A 15,754-nucleotide genomic window follows, 5' to 3' on the forward strand; every position below is an offset into this window, starting at 1 on the left:
CATGATCATTGCAACTCCACGAGGTGAGATCTTGCATGGAGCCCCAGGCCGAGGGAGACTGACAGTTCTTTTGTGTTTCTTCCATTTGCGAATAATCGCACCAACTGTTGTCCCCTTCTCACCAAGCTGCTAGGCAATGGTCTTGTAGCCATTCCAGACTTGTGTAGGTCTACAATCTTGTCCCTGACATTCTTGGAGAGCTCTTTGGTCTTGGCCATGGTGGAGAGTTTGGAATCTGATTGATTGATTGCTTCTGTGGACAGGTGTCTTTTATACAGGTAACAAGATGAGATTAGGAGCACTCCCTTTAAGAGTGTGCTCCTAATCTCAGCTCGTTACCTGTATAAAAGACACCTGGGAGCCAGAAATCTTTCTGATTGAGAGGGGGTCAAATACTTATTTCCCTCATTAAATTGCAAATCAATTTATAGCATTTTTGACATGCGTTTTTCTGGATTTTCTTGTTGTTATTCTGTCTCTCATTGTTCAAATAAATCTACCATTAAAATTATAGACTGATCATTTCTTTGTCAGTGGGCAAACGTACAAAATCAGCAGGGGATCAAATACTTTTTTCCCTCACTGTATATAACAATCACATTGTAAGAATTAAACACTAAAACAAACCTTATATTACATTTTAATATCTGATTATTTTTCTGTTATAGAAATTTAATTTATTTGTAAAGTGTGTGTGTGTGTGTGTGTGTGTGTGTGTGTGTACAGAGGGAGATGAATTGCATGTAAAATATAAAAACTAGTTTTGCATCAATGAAAGTATAATGTTTTATTTGAATATTGGTTATTGTTTTCGTTTACATTTCTGGCATTTTGGCAGAGCGACTTGCGTTTATCTGAGCAGCCAAGGTTTAAAGGCCTCGTTCAGCAGCTGTTCAGTGAAGGGATTCGAACTCATAACCTTCACCTAATGCTAATTTTCCCCAAATAGTCTGCTGTAGGGAACCTCATCCTAAAGTGTCTCTGATAAAAACATAACCGTAATTTATTTATAATTGTTTTTTTTTTCAGTTTATAAAATCCACTTTATATTTTTCTGCATAGATTTGAGACACACTTAACACGGCTTTTAACTTGCATTAATTACCGTTCATTAATTAATGAATTAAGTAAGTAAGTTAGTGTTAATGTGTGTTTATTTCTGCTCATTGGTGTTTTCTTTTATCAGTAATTCCTTTAAAAAATGTTTGCTTTCAAAACTCACTTTACTGAACTCATATTACAGCTGAAATGTGTGTGTGTGTTTATTAGATAAAAGCACTTCTGCTGTTATTTACAGAGTTTTAACACACTGAGTGACACAATAACGTTGTTTCCCTGTTTCCTCTCTGTGCTGAAACCTCAACACTTCCAATTTAGAAACTCAGTAAATGTTCTTCAGCCGTGTCTGTTTTCTTTTCATTATTTCATTTTAATATTTTATTTATTTTAATTTTTTTTTAAATTTAATTTAAGTTTATTTAATTACCAAGAATTATTTCCAGTTATCAGTTCACTGGCTGTGTTCCAAATCAAAAACTTTATCAACTTTTCCAGCCTTTTGTTGCCCCGTCCCAACTTTTTTGAGACGTGATGCGGCCATCAAATTCAAAATGACCTTTTCTTCCCTTAAAATGGTACTTTTATATATATATATATATATATATATATATATATATATATATATATATATATATATATATATATATGTTTTCTATGTTCTATTGTGCATAACGTATGGGTTTATGAGATTTGCAAATCATTGCATTCTGTTTTTATTTACATTTTACACAGCGTCCCAACTTTTTTGGAATTGAGGTTGCATATCCAATTTATTAATAGATATCTGAAGAAATTTAAACCCCACTTCCAGACACTTCTCATGGTTCAAACCAAATACCACTTCTAGATCAAGAATTGAAGTGATAATCTGCCAAGTCTGAGTTTTTCTCACACAACCTCTGTAAAGATTCCGGAGTAAATTACCTACCTCTTTTTTCCGGCTAACTCAGTGATCCTCTGATCTAACCCCATCCGAACGAGAATGTCTGTGATTGCTGATCATATTTTTTCACAACACTTTTCCTTGTGTGTTTTGGCCAACGTGAACTACAGTAGAAGTATGGATGTAGATGTTTTTGCTACCCGACGAAGTAAAAAATAAAACTAATAAGAAGAGCCAAATCGCGTAAATTGTTAAGATTGGCTGCTGTAATATCAGTGTCATGTGATTACTCACTTTCCTTTCCGTACTCAATTATATCATGTTTTAATTATACACTGTAAAACCAGATAGTTCATTTAACATAAAACAAATTACCTCCAAATTTGATAAAGTTGATAAATCAATTTCTTTAAACCAAATGACACTTAAATATAGCAAAAATGTAAGTCAAACTTGTTATATTTAAGTGTATTTGACTTACTAAAGAAGTTGATTTACCAACTTTATCAAATTTGGAGGTAATTAGTTTCCTCACATTTTTTGAATTAAATGAACTTATGCGGTTTAAGCAGCCGGTTCTATAAAATCATGTGAAGCTTATTTTAGTAAGTTTAAAAAAGCAAAAAAAACCCAAAAAACAAAAACCAACTAATTATAACGAATTAAAATTAAATCAATAAATTACGAAAATGTACTTTTTAAATGTAAAAGTTCTTATGCACACATCCAGAGCACATGATCTTCTGCAACTTCTGTAATAAACACGGAGATGTTAGTCCCATCCGTATCGGTACCGGAATCACAGACCTCGACTGATAGGAACTGTAACTCAAACTACGTTTAGAAAACTAATTCCGTCCAAACAGTGCTTTATTTGGATCTCTGAGGGGTTTCCTTCCAAAAATTTCAGCAATCTTTGTCAAACCAATTTCTATCACGTTTTGATACAGGGTTTTGTCTGTTTTTTTGTCTTTAGACTTGATAGTTTTGCGTTTTTTAATTTTTATTTTTACAACATATAAATGATATCTTTAACCCCTGCTTTAGTGTGAGTATAGGTGGTATCCAGGAAGTTATCAAAGAGCATTTTTAGGAGTATTGTTTGGCACGATATCTCTCAGTCCCAGTCTTTAACAAACACCTTTATTGTAAAAATACATACAAAACCATTTTTATTTACAGACGTACAAAATGAAACATGCAAACACGTTTACACTGTAAGAAATAAACACTGTGAGGGTAGGGGTGTGTATGCAGACAATTTTTCAAATTTTAACTCGCATCAGCATGTAACATCTCACAGTGTAGATATAAAAACAGATTTATTCATGGTGTTGAGTTGTAACAGCATTTCACTCACTATAAATTACATCATCACCTTCATCACCACTGTAAATGTGTTTCATGACTGTTTGTTTAATAGCACTGCCTTTAAAACACACACACACAAGTTTATCTGTGCTCGAGAGGAAAATCATCTCATAGCTCTTTTAAATAATAGTGATGATGATGATGATGGTACTGATGACATCACACCTGAAAGGTTGAAACACACATTAACATATTGGCAATAAAAATGCTACAGGAGTAAAGTTTATTATAAATATGTTTACAACACGTTTGGCAAAAATCCAGAGCGAGGCTAATAATAATAATAATAATAATAATAATAATAATAATAATAATAATAATAATAAACATAAATAGGTAGACTGTAATTTAATGTAAAGCACCATGAGCTTTAATTTGATGCCATTATTATTATTATTATTATTAATTATAATAAACAGAACATTTCTGTGTTTAATAAATGTGTCTTTAAAATGGTCACATTGGAAAAAGTAAAACATTTTCACTTCCTTAGAAAGGATGCAAAGTCCACTTCCTGTGTCCAAATGGAGTCATAAGGACGTGAGAGTCCTGTTCATCCACATGTCTGTCCCTCCCCAAACCCTAATCACCCCACCCCCCTCACACACACAAGGGCACAGCCAATCAAACTCCAGCAAACCCCCCCCAAAAAAAGAAAAACAAGTTACTGTGACCTGAAGCATCCAAAGTGTGTAATGAGACAAGGCCGAAGGTCCGAACTGCACGAGTACAGGTAATAAAATAAACTCCTTTAGTTCATAAAAATCTCCAACCAATCAACACACACACCCCGAGGCTTATTCCTTTCTGAGTGTGAATCAGTTCAGCTCGTCTTTGGGGTTTATATAATTGCTTTAGTGTCTTGCAGCGAGTGATGTCCTGTGGCAGTGAAAAGTAAAAGAGCAACTCGTTTCAGTTTCAGTCCTCCTCCACCCACACTGTAGCACACTGACGGAGCGACCAGCAGCACAGAGTCCTGAAACATACACGCACAATTTAATACTGCAAAACTAAACAATACTGTTCCACTAACATTATTAGCCAATAACACAATAAAATGTCCACTTTTCTGCCAGTGGATCTCAAACTCACTTCTTGGTCCCAAAAACACAATAGTGCCCTTGTTTACTTATTTTGAAGGATCTTATACAATATTTGTTGCATGTTTAGCTAGCTGAGGTGTGTGTGTGTGTCTCCACTCTGACTTCCTCATAAATCCACCTACACATGTTTCCTAGGTACGTTACAGACAGTCCTGTATCCAGATGAGAATATCACTCCACACTCGGTTTGCTAGAATGATGCGAGAACGATGTGTGACGTGATTAATCAGAATTTAACGGGTGCAATATCAACGTTATTCACAAAAATAGTGTGTTTGTGAAAGTCAAACCCAGATATCCAGTGCTGCAGTTTAACTGTATTTACTCTGTGAGACAGTAATTTTAGTTTTTGTTACTGCATTGTATAAATTTATACAACTTATAAATAACTTTTATTTTGACATGACTGGTGATTGAGGAAGTTGGGATTGAGCAAGTCCTCTCATGTGCTCCAGCTTTGCTTCTGTGTTTCTTTTCCTGCCCATTCAAAAGTTCTTATCTAAATTATACTAGTTTCTCACTGCAATAATTCAATTATTTGTTCAGCTCAAATCCACACTTTGATGTCTTTTCTCAGGTTAACGTGCTGAAGAACACATTCGTGTTTCCAGTGTTGGACGTGTTGAAGATGATGTTGGTAATGTTGGTGGTGTTTTCGTGTAAACTGACCTGAGTTGAGCAGTCAGAGAGGAAACCAGGCTCAGTTGAAAGGATGTTCGGGGCAGCAGGGTTTCACTGAGCTCCACGAGTCTATACACCTTCAGCGTGGAGGAAGAAGAGGATCAGGATAATGTGGAAATGACATGCACTATTCTTTATGCTCGGACAGAGAGACAGACAGAGAGACAGAGAGACAGACAGACAGACAGAGACAGAGAGAGAGAGAGAGAGAGAGATGGGTTTGTTTACTTTTTGTGGTAGACACAGAGACAGGCGAGGCGAGCGATGGTGTCCCCCTGCAGCAGCTCCTCCAGGCAGATGGAACACTCTCCACTGTCTTTACTCAGAACATCAGCTGCAGGAAACACAGCACACACATGGACACTCAACTAGAGCACTAATGTGTGATTTAGGATACTACTGCTGAAATGTTCACTTTTAACTTCTAAATCAAATCACAGAAACTTCCAGAACCTGCATTTATTTGATTTATAATTCAAATTAGTGTCACGAGTAACAACCAGTTTAAACTTAAACACTTTCAGCATTCATTTATTTCCCTAATGAACGTTACATGCGCTGCTGTATTTCTGAGTGGCTGTGAACGCGTAATCATGAGTGTTTATCTTCCACATCACACACATTCTCCTGTTTCTGTGTTCAAGTTCATCTTCATGACAAACAGAACAGAAATGACCGGAATGAGGTCGGTACCTCATTGTCAAGTTTTCCCCAGAGTGTGAACGCTCCTTAATGTGAGAACTCAATCTCTCTGCTTCTCATTCAGTAAAAATAAAACTCTTAATGATGATTATTTACATTTGAGGTCATTTGAATAACTTGACTGAAACATGCCCCACCCCCACATTGGATTCCCCACTTGCTCAACCAATCAGCTTCTTCTTGACGCAGCGCGCATTTACATCATTACCTGTGCAGATGTGAGGTTTTTCCATTTTAAGCAACACTTACTCAATCCCTTTCTTTACAAAATAACACAGATATTGCAAACATGTAGATGAATAAAACAGTAAAAGAAATGAATTTACTGTTATAAGGCAGAGTTGGAGATGTGAGACAGGTGAGAAGGTGCTCCTCAATACGACCTCCAGGGAACGTCCTGGTGCAGAACGGACAGCGCACTGCTGAGACAGACAGACAGACAGACAGAGACAGAGAGAGAGACAGAGAGAGAGAGAGAGAGAGAAAGAGAGCGACACACACACACACACACACACAGACACACAGAAAAGATATAGAAAGTGAGATAATACACTGTAGGGACTCATGTTTATTGTGCTGCAGCAGTCTCTACATTAAATCTGTACAGTGTTTAAAAAAACATGTAACGTGTAAATCCTTACTCCTGAGCTCCACTGTGTTCCTGCTGCGAGTGTACGTACGCGCGTGCGCGCACACACACACACACAGAACAGGAATGGAGTCTTGTAAAAATGTACGTTGTTCCTGTCTGTGTACATCTGACTCATTTCCTGTTTTAGAGGCAGTTTAATATTTCCTCACTGACACTTTATGCGACTTTATCCTCTAACGCAGTAAATAAAAGGCATTAATACTCTCACAGCTGTGATGACAGTTTACTGTGAGTTTTATTGTAAATTTGGGTTTATAGTGATTATTTACAGTGGGTTGCCAGATTGCATTCTCCTTGGGAGTATTTGTAACTCGCATTTAAAGACGTTTGTAATATTGAATAGGGAATCTGAGACAATTCTTCAATCCAATTAACAACATGACAACTCTTTATAGAGAATCGCATAGATATTAATTTTGTTACAATTCGCTGGGAATCCCTTAAAAGAGCTGAAAAAGGTATAACATCTGGCAACCCTGTTGTTATGCTAACAGCAGATAGCTAGCTAGACGAAGAATAATAAACTCCTGCGTGTTTAACATACTGCTGTGTCTGACTCTGTACAGTCCAATCCACGCCTCTGACACCGGTCTGGCAGTCCGGACCCGCGCCGACCTCGCAGTGCTGTTCCGCGCGGAGGAGTGTCTCCGAGCACCGGCTAGTCGCTCAGCGGAGGCCCGGAGCGCGACACTGCCCGCGGGCTCCTCTGAGGGGAAGCGTTCGGGGCTTCCGGGACTGTCTTCATCGTTATCAATCTCCGGCTCAACACTGCGGCCGGTACTGTTATCGCCGTCTGTCGAGGAAACGCGGCGCCCGGTGTCCGAGTCACTGCCTTCTTCACTGCGGCTCTGATTCGCCTCCGAGTCGCGGTCGAAGCTGGAGGAGAACTCGAGCGCGAGGCTACTGGGCCTGGAGCTGCGGATCCGCCGGAAAGACTCTCGCTTTACGCCGCCGTCCTTCTCCAGCGGTCCACACACCGATTCCTCCTGTAACCGACTCGATCTTATCCCCATGATGTTTAGAAAGAACTGCGTGGTTAAATTGTTCGGCGGATTTTGCGCTTCCGAACGTTTACATGGTATTAAAAGTCTAAAATTACGCCAAGATTAAAAGTTTCTCTTTTTTCCCCCTTTTTGTTCTTGCTAGCTTAGCATTAGTTCACATTCGTTTCGGTCGTTTTCAGCAAACCCCGCCCCTCCCACGTTACGACTTTCTGATTGGCTAATCCATGCTGGTGATTTCTTCGTCGGTTTGAACTATTTGGCCAATCATTACAGTAGGACTGTTCTTGAACCCTATGTTCAATAACAAAAACAGTAACGTCAGTAAAAATTGTAGCATCCTCATTTTAAAGGGTACAATGTAAATAATATGACTGTTTGAGTTAGGATTAAAATTCACCACTGTTCTTCCATAGTGTTTAGACTATGTTAACCACGGGTAAAACCACACATTGTACCTCACTTACTGTTACCATCTATCCATCCATCTTCTATAACGCTTTATCCTTTTCAGAGTCATGGGGAACCTGGAGCCTATTCCAGGGAGCATCGGGCACAAGGCGGGGTACACCCTGGACATTGTGCCAATCCATCGCAGGGCACAACCACATACACATTCACACACCCATTCATACACTACAGACACTTTAGACACGCCAATCAACCTACCATGCATGTATTTGGACTGGGGAGTAAACAGGAGTACCTGGAGGAAACCCCCGCAGCATGGAGAGAACATGCAAACTCCGCACACACAGTGCACCCTGTGCTCTATTCTATAAAACCAAATAGTATTAAATGTGTTGAAAGGATGTTCAGTATCAGCAAAAAAGTGAATAACATTCCTGGTATACGCACAGGACAGGCAACTAGAAAAAATTCATAATAAGCTGGCAACTCGTTATATAGCAAAACATTAGACAAGTGTTTTTAATATTTAGCTTGTTCTTTTATGCATACTTTCTCTCTGCTTGGAACAAACATCTTACAGTTCCATGCTTGGTGGTCATGTGTAGTTATTCTGCTGTATTCATATACCTGGTAATTCCGATATATTTCTACTATATTCTTCTGTTGCTGTGTCTGTCTTTACTGTCGCTCTCTTTCTTTGTTCCTATCAGGACAGGTGTATCCTGGGATATAGTGTATGTACACACAGTCTTCTTTACCACTTATCTGCCACCAGTTATCCAGTCCATCCGTTTAACTCGAAACAGTCATTCAGACACATACACCCACATGTTACCGTACTTCAATTGATCTATGTAGAGATGTAAGGATGTAAGGAATGTATGTCATCTATGTAAATTCACAAAAATTTATTTTCACATTTAAGCAACACAATAAAAATATTTAATAATGTATTAATCAACGACTACATGGAAATTGTTTTACTCATGCATTTGTATACCTACTACAAACTGGTATTTTCCTCTGCTGTAGTGAAATGTACTTAACAGAAACTTGGGACAATGCCCATTAACACCTCACACCACTCAAGCACACATAAACAGGTACAAAGAAAATCTGTCTCTAGCTAAATATTAAAGTTAATACTGTCTGATACAAATTCCTAGATATTAATATCTAAATATCAACCCATTTTGTTACTCTAACTCACTCACTCCTTCACTAGCTCTCACACATCTTCTGATGCTCAACACCCTGGATCATGGAGAAGCATGGTTTCTGTTCCAGGTGTAACAGGTGTTGTTGTGGGGGTGGGATCATGTGATTCCGCCTCTCCAGTAGGGATTTTCAGAATAACAGATTCTGGATAAAACAGCACTGGTTAGAACTACACATTGTGACAGATTAATATATGTCCATGGCTCATTTACATAACTATAGATAAATAGATATATAGATAATGTTGTACTGTGGATATAATTAAGAACTTTGCCATCTTACCTTTCCTCTTCATCACTTTCTTTTTCTCCCTCTTTTTCTCATCTGTTGCCTTCTTCTTGGGTTTCTCCTCTGATGGGGAGGTTGATGTCGGAGAGAAAAGTGTTGTGGATGCAGGCTTTGGACTTGGTTGAGTAGATGTAGCTGGTTTTGATTTGTTTGGTGTTGGAGGCTTAGATGAACATGCTGTGGGCCCAATCACCACATTGCCATGATCATCGGTCAGGTATGAAACCACACCCAGATCACCCATGTTCTCCGTGACTTCCAACTGATGAAGTTAGGACACAGGTTAATGGCATTAGAAATATTCTCACAATGGGCATGGATTATCAATCTTTTAATAAAGTTGTGTGTAAATGTGTGCATAAGCCAAACTGAACTAAAAGTTTTGAATAGATTTACAAAAGTTTCAGAAACGCTGATATTCTATATTTTCATGTGCAAATGCTGATCACCCATAAAGTGCAAAGGTATTCCCAACACAACTCATTTGCATGTAGTGATGCCCACAAAGCTCTATAAAAGTTCATATGTACAGATAGCTGAGAGCACAAAATGAATGATTAGGGCGAAGGCTGAAAGGCATAAGTGGAAATTATTTTGACTCAAAATGATCGATAAGGTTAAAGCCTGAAGTGGAAGTTATTTTGACTCACTTCTATGCCAATAATTTTTTAAAAAATAATATATTATATTACTAATAATTCAATTCAATTCAATTGTATTTGTATAGCGCTTTTTACAATAGACATTGTCTCAAAGCAGCTTTACAGAAATATCAGCACGGTATATAGATATTAAAGGTGCAAATTTATCCCAACTGAGCAAGCCACTGAGTGGCAATGGTGGCAAGGAAAAACTCCCTAAGATGTTTTAAGAGGAAGAAACCTTGAGAGGAACCCGACTCAGAAGGGAACCCATCCTCATCTGGGTAACAACAGATAATGTGAAAAAGTTCATTATTATTGACTTATATGAAGTCTGTTTGGCCTTAGGAGCAGCCGTAGTCCCAGCAATCTGGAATTGGAGAAGATTTGAGCTATATCCAGAGGCAGGAAGGATAATAAGTGAGCACGTTCATCAGCTGAGGCATTTGTTTATGTTACGTGTTATGGCTATGTGCAGACATGGCAGAATTTATTCTGTCCTAATTTAATGATTAGTTTCATTTGTCTTAATTTATCGGTTTGTGTTGGCTCACTTTCTTTATTTTCCATATTCTTTCATTAATGCCAATAATACAGAATGACTAGTTTTCAACAAATTGTTCTTGATGGTATCTTAGTCTGTGACCTAGTGAACTAGCATGAGGATGTGTTTTTGATAGAGACTCCAAAGCTTTTCTACAAGTTGCTCTGGATAAGGGTGTAATAAAAACAAGACATTTAAACTTGACAGTATATTCCATATATTGTAAGAGTGAAGTAATCCATGTAATTTGTATGATTTTAAGTAGATGAAGTTGAGGTTTACATTGATTAGTCTTCTTATGCATACTGTAAATTTACACACACCAAGGAGCAATAGCAGGATACGAACATGTTTATAAAATTAGGAGATTTTTACCAATTCCAAATTCCTTATGAATTGCTCATATGAATGATTTACAAATAAATCCATTCATAAATGGGGACCGATGTTTGGTTTAATATTAACTTCATACCTACTAACCATAAATCTTCTAGATTTGTGTTACAAAAATGCAAACCTTAATAAAAAGCTCTATTTTGAGCTGGGTATTTCTTCAGTGTGTTTAAATGAAAAGATATCCTACCGACCTCTGTGCATACAGAAACACCCAGTTTGTTCTGTCACACACATACACTGACTGATATTCTTATCATCCTAGCTAAATATTTATAAGCTGCATTGCAATACTGTTTTTAATACATTGACTTCCCCTAATGACTTATAAGTGTGTATCACTTACACCACACAACCGGTCACTTGCAAGACAAGAGGCCTGGGGTTATCTAGAACCCCAAATACATTCTGGGTCTGATAAATGCAAAAGTACCCATTATTGGTATTACCTCTGGAATCACCACATTTATCTGAGTAATATGTATAGCAGTCTAAGGAATCATAATTGCTTTAATGAGCTATTTGCTGTTTTACTCAAATGGCAAATTTGTTTTCTTGGTGAAATACAATTGATCTATAAACTGACAAGTGTGGCTTGTATCCTACAAATGGACAACAATCCAAAGCAAGTAAAAAGTAACAGAAAAGAAACCAAGGATAATTAATACAAAAAAATTGAAAGCTGGTCAATGATGGGAATACAAGTTATTAACGAATATATCAGATTCAGAAAAGGAAATGCAAACATCTTTAAAACCACACTAACACACTAAAGGCCCTATTTCCATACCAATCCATGAGTGATTTGCTGGTTAAATTTGGTGAGTTGATATTTTGATTGGGTGTGATTTTCCTCATCATACATTAATGCACTTTGCCAATGGATGGAAGGGAAAAAAGGGGGTGTGATATTTAAATTCCTCAGATGCATTCCAAATCCATTTTGGTCCAAAACTGCATGCCTCCCAAGACCCCCCCCGCCCCCGCCCCCCCCTTAGTAGTATTTTCGTGACTTTGTGCAGCCTTTTAAACCCCATCCCATTTTATTACAACCTGGTTTATGTATGTTGATTGAAATAAGTGTAACAGTGACAGCCAGGTTTTGAACAGGATTTTAAGATGCAGGTGAAATGCAGGTACTAGATGCAGGTAAATGCTGATCTTCTTAAGATAACTGTAACAGCTCAACATGTTCAACTCATGAAAACTGAGTTACTTATTTACTTACCTTGAATGGTTGTTTTTCACCCTTGTGCCTCCTAGAAAAAGTCCTTATATCATATAACAAATGGCAGAAATGTGGGCATTTTTATGAAAGGAAAGGTTTACTAGATGTCCTATAGGAGTCATCATAATTACGTTAGTAATACTAGTTTATGATGCATATTGTGGATGCACCACATGAGTTTACTGTTATTCTTGATGTGTCAAAGCAAGGTTAGAAAATATTTGAGTAATAATTTAGTCAAGTATTATTGAAGCTGAACAGTTTTATACTTCTTGTACACTGTTTTCCCCTCCTTTTTCATTTTCATTTCTCCATTTTCATTTCAACCTTCAAAGTACTCATTAAAAAAATCTCAAATGTCATAACATTTTTTTCTGTCTATTTTTCTCCTGCTATCGCTTTTTAAAATGTGTTTAAAATCAATTCACATCAATGTCAAATGAAACCGTGCACAACTGTCCTAATTTGGCAAAGGCCATTTGCCATAAAATCTAAAGAAGCATGTTGAGGTAAGTTAGCTTTAGATTTGGTAAATTTGCTAGCCGGTTTGTTTTGCTGTTAATCCCAATGTAGCATTCATTTTAAGAGAGTTGGTATGCTAATGAGTAAAAATAAATCAATAAATCATGTCTGCATCATGAAATTTTTGGTCAGTCAAAAATATTTACTGCTACTCTTGAATGTTTAATATGCTTACAAATTTGACTTTCACTCAAGTAGATCTTTGTCTCAATGCTTCTACTAGTAAGTGAGTAGAGTACCCATACCTTTACTCAATTACAGTTTCTCTGGACTTTTTCCACACCTGGTGGCAAACCATTGCAAGTTTTAAATAAAATGGGTTGACCTTATTTAAATGTACTAATGATATGCTTATCACCTGTATATAGTGGAGTAAATTATGTATAATGTTGAGAAGTGTTAGAATGGAAAAGTCATTTGAATGTCATCTGTAACATATTTTGAAGGCCATGATATTTTTTTACTGTGAAAAATGTCTTGATATGGTGGTTCCAAAAATTTGTAATTAGACCCGTGGTCACCAACCCCATTCCTGGAGATTTACCATCCTGAAGACTTTAGCTCCATCCATAGCCATGCCCACCTGACCATGTAATCATTGCCTTAAAAAGTTCTTGATCAACTAAAACAGATGTGTTATATTTTGGTTGGAGATGAAACATGCAGGAAGGTGGATCTCAAGGAAGAGGGTTGGTGACCACTGCATTAGTCAAAAGAAAAGCCAGAGAAGTCATAATTATTACAATATTGGAGCAAATTAGATCATTGCTGTACATCGCATCACATTACTGAATTAAAAATTTCTTATTCTGTGTATTTTCTCTTGAGTGTGTGTGTGTGTGTGTGTGTGTGTGTAAGTTAGGCTGAGAATGTGTGTGTGAGAGAGTGACTGTATGGTTTTGATAAAACTCAGGGATCCATGGGAAGGAACTTCATCCACAGCAGGTGCAGGAGCATGAGTGAGGGATGAGAGTGAAGTGGATGAGTACAGAAGTGGAGGAGAGCAAAGTGAATGAGAGACACAGAGAGGGAAGTGAGGGAATATGTACTCTGTTTATTTGGAACAGGACAACGACGTCATCATCTTGGAGTGACACAAGAAATGGTGCCAAAACATTAACACAGTGATACGTGATCTCACAATTTCTATGTAGTGTCCAGGAAGAGGTGCAGTTTGTGATGCAGACTCGGGAAAGGATGTTATATCCACTCAAACGTGTCAGGATGTGTAACCGTAATTAACATGCAGTGATTTATTAATGACATGACACTTCAATGACATATGATAGAAGTATTCCTAACTAAATATATTCAGAGAGCTCACTTTCTCTTCATACCTAAGCTTTCATGCTCACATCAGTATTGCAGGTCTTTTACAATAAATCAATTCACACACAACATAATAATTGACTAAAACTAAAGTGCTGCTCTAGTCCTGAGTTAGATCACACAGTAGATAAGGTTTTTGAGACTGAAGTTCAGTGATGCCACTAGGAAAGGTTCCAGATTCAGTTAATGAGGGCACTTCATGGTAATTAGCTGTAGAATCCTGATTATGGGAACTTCTAAATACTGAATATTGATTAAGGTAACCTCAGCCATACAGCATGACTTTACCAAGCATTATTAACCCTATACATATAATAAAGCATTATAAAGCACTGCTAACAGTTTTTCTACATGTCATGCTGGGGTACTAATGTGGAGGTTTGGGAAAACAATTGGACCAAAAGTTTCTTTTATTTTTCATTTTCAACCTATAACATATTTTAGCACCATTCTGTAACACTCTCCAAAGTGAAAATACCCCTAGACAGTTGACCACCTGGCTGTAATGGAGGCTTTTTGTATGCTTGATAGTATAATGTTAAAATATTATAATTCACTTTTAAGAAGGCATTTATTAACTGGTTCTGTTAGTCTCAACCCTTGTACATATTTACTTGCTTTTTATTGCAATCCCAGTTGTGTTTGTTGTTTTCTACTTTTTCTTGACAGGCATGTCATCAGGGATGAAGACACTTACGGTGAAGTCGCCGCTCTCTGTGCCGTACTTGTTCTTCACCAAGATGCTATATTTTCCCGAGTCACTTGTGTTCACGGTGGTGATGGTGAAGCTCGCAAACTTGCCAGACTCGAACTTGAGGACATAGTGGTCGTCAGACACCATCTCTCTCTCGTTCTTCAGCCAGGTCACCTCAGGCACGGGGTCTCCCGAGATATTACATGTCAGATTCAGGGCCTGGAGGAGAGATGTCAAGATGACATTGTTAGTTTTTATGTTTGTCAGGTGCAAACCATGGCAAATTTTTGATTTACAGGTGCATCTAAAAAAATTTGAATATCGTGGAAAAGTTAGTTTTTTTTCCCGTAATTTAACTCAAAAAGTAGAACTTTCATATATTCTAGATTCATTACACATAAAGTCAAATATTTCAAGCCTTTTTTTTGTTTTAATCTTGATGATTATGGCTTACAGATAATGGAAATAAAACAGCTAGTATCTCAAAATATTAGAAATGTCAACCAGAGAAATGTCAAACTTTTTGAATTAAATTACTTTTTTTTTTTTTTTTTTTTTTAACTTTTCCACGATATTCTATTTTTTCGTGATGCACCTGTATAGACAAAATCAAATATAGAAACATATGAACATGTAGTTGTAGCTACACACTGTTGATCCCCCTTCACCTTCCCTCTAGGGAAACCATTGAAGGTTATCTGTAGTACTAGGCTTGGAAAAAAACATTTTCATGAGGCTGAGCAAGGTGTTGGGCCATCCTGATACACCTGAAAAGATTTAATACACCTTGGCACAGATTCTTCAAGTCTCTGGAAGTGTACTGGAGGGATGAACACTCGTCCAAAAGATATTCACTTCCTCAGAGGGTGGAGAGTGCTTGTTAGCATGTTGCTCCAAAATCTGCCACTGATGTTTAATTAGATTGGGATCTGTTGACTGAAGGCCATTGCATATGATTTACATCAGAGGTAATCTACCTTGTGCAAATAAGGCCCCCCAAGCCTTCCCTGTTATGTCTTGTTCTCACTGCCCTG

The 15,754-nt window shown here is 37.4% G+C and overlaps 2 protein-coding genes across 7 annotated transcripts in view; both read right to left on the reverse strand.

Annotated features, from left to right (window-relative positions):
* Positions 1 to 3,069: 3,069 nt before the first annotated feature.
* On the reverse strand, positions 3,070 to 7,672 carry zgc:66427 (mRING-CH-C4HC2H_ZNRF domain-containing protein). Of its 2 annotated transcripts, none has more exons than XM_017471620.2 (5): positions 6,996 to 7,672; positions 6,126 to 6,218; positions 5,326 to 5,431; positions 5,086 to 5,174; positions 3,070 to 4,289 (listed from the first exon to the last, which is right to left on the reverse strand). In XM_017471620.2, the coding sequence occupies exons 1-4, from the start codon at positions 7,462 to 7,464 to the stop codon at positions 5,117 to 5,119; spliced, it is 726 nt and encodes a 241-aa protein (XP_017327109.1). In that variant the 5' UTR covers positions 7,465 to 7,672; the 3' UTR covers positions 3,070 to 4,289; positions 5,086 to 5,116. The 2 variants fall into 2 exon arrangements, with proteins under 2 accessions (XP_017327109.1, XP_017327108.1); XM_017471619.2 differs by having other exon boundaries at positions 6,126 to 6,221.
* A 1,110-nt stretch (positions 7,673 to 8,782) lies between these two features.
* Positions 8,783 to 15,754, reverse strand: part of myom1b (myomesin 1b) — a 40,579-nt gene continuing 33,607 nt past the window's right edge. For 4 of the 5 annotated variants that reach the window (XM_017471626.3, XM_017471624.3, XM_017471623.3 and 1 more), the window contains 3 exons: positions 14,724 to 14,939; positions 9,364 to 9,631; positions 8,783 to 9,225 (listed from right to left, as the gene is read on the reverse strand). In XM_017471626.3, the coding sequence (XP_017327115.1) occupies positions 9,110 to 9,225; positions 9,364 to 9,631; positions 14,724 to 14,939 (600 nt within the window). In that variant the 3' untranslated portion in view covers positions 8,783 to 9,109. Of the gene's footprint in view, positions 9,226 to 9,363; positions 9,632 to 13,731; positions 14,940 to 15,754 lie in introns of those variants that run through there. The other variant, XM_017471625.3, reaches the window with a different exon arrangement.

The sequence above is a fragment of the Ictalurus punctatus genome, chromosome 7 (genome assembly GCF_001660625.3).
Source record: "Ictalurus punctatus breed USDA103 chromosome 7, Coco_2.0, whole genome shotgun sequence".
Taxonomy (NCBI): Eukaryota; Metazoa; Chordata; class Actinopteri; order Siluriformes; family Ictaluridae; genus Ictalurus; species Ictalurus punctatus.

Excerpts from the sequence above, each read along its gene's own strand:
- zgc:66427 (XM_017471619.2), bottom strand. The coding sequence starts at position 7,464 with ATGGGGATAAGATCGAGTCGGTTACAGGAGGAATCGGTGTGTGGACCG. Across the intron at positions 6,222-6,995 it reads GTACAGAGTCAGACACAGCA|CAGTGCGCTGTCCGTTCTGC; the intron begins GTATGTTAAACA and ends TGTCTGTCTCAG. Across the intron at positions 5,175-5,325 it reads CTCTGTGTCTACCACAAAAA|GTGTATAGACTCGTGGAGCT; the intron begins GTAAACAAACCC and ends TCCACGCTGAAG.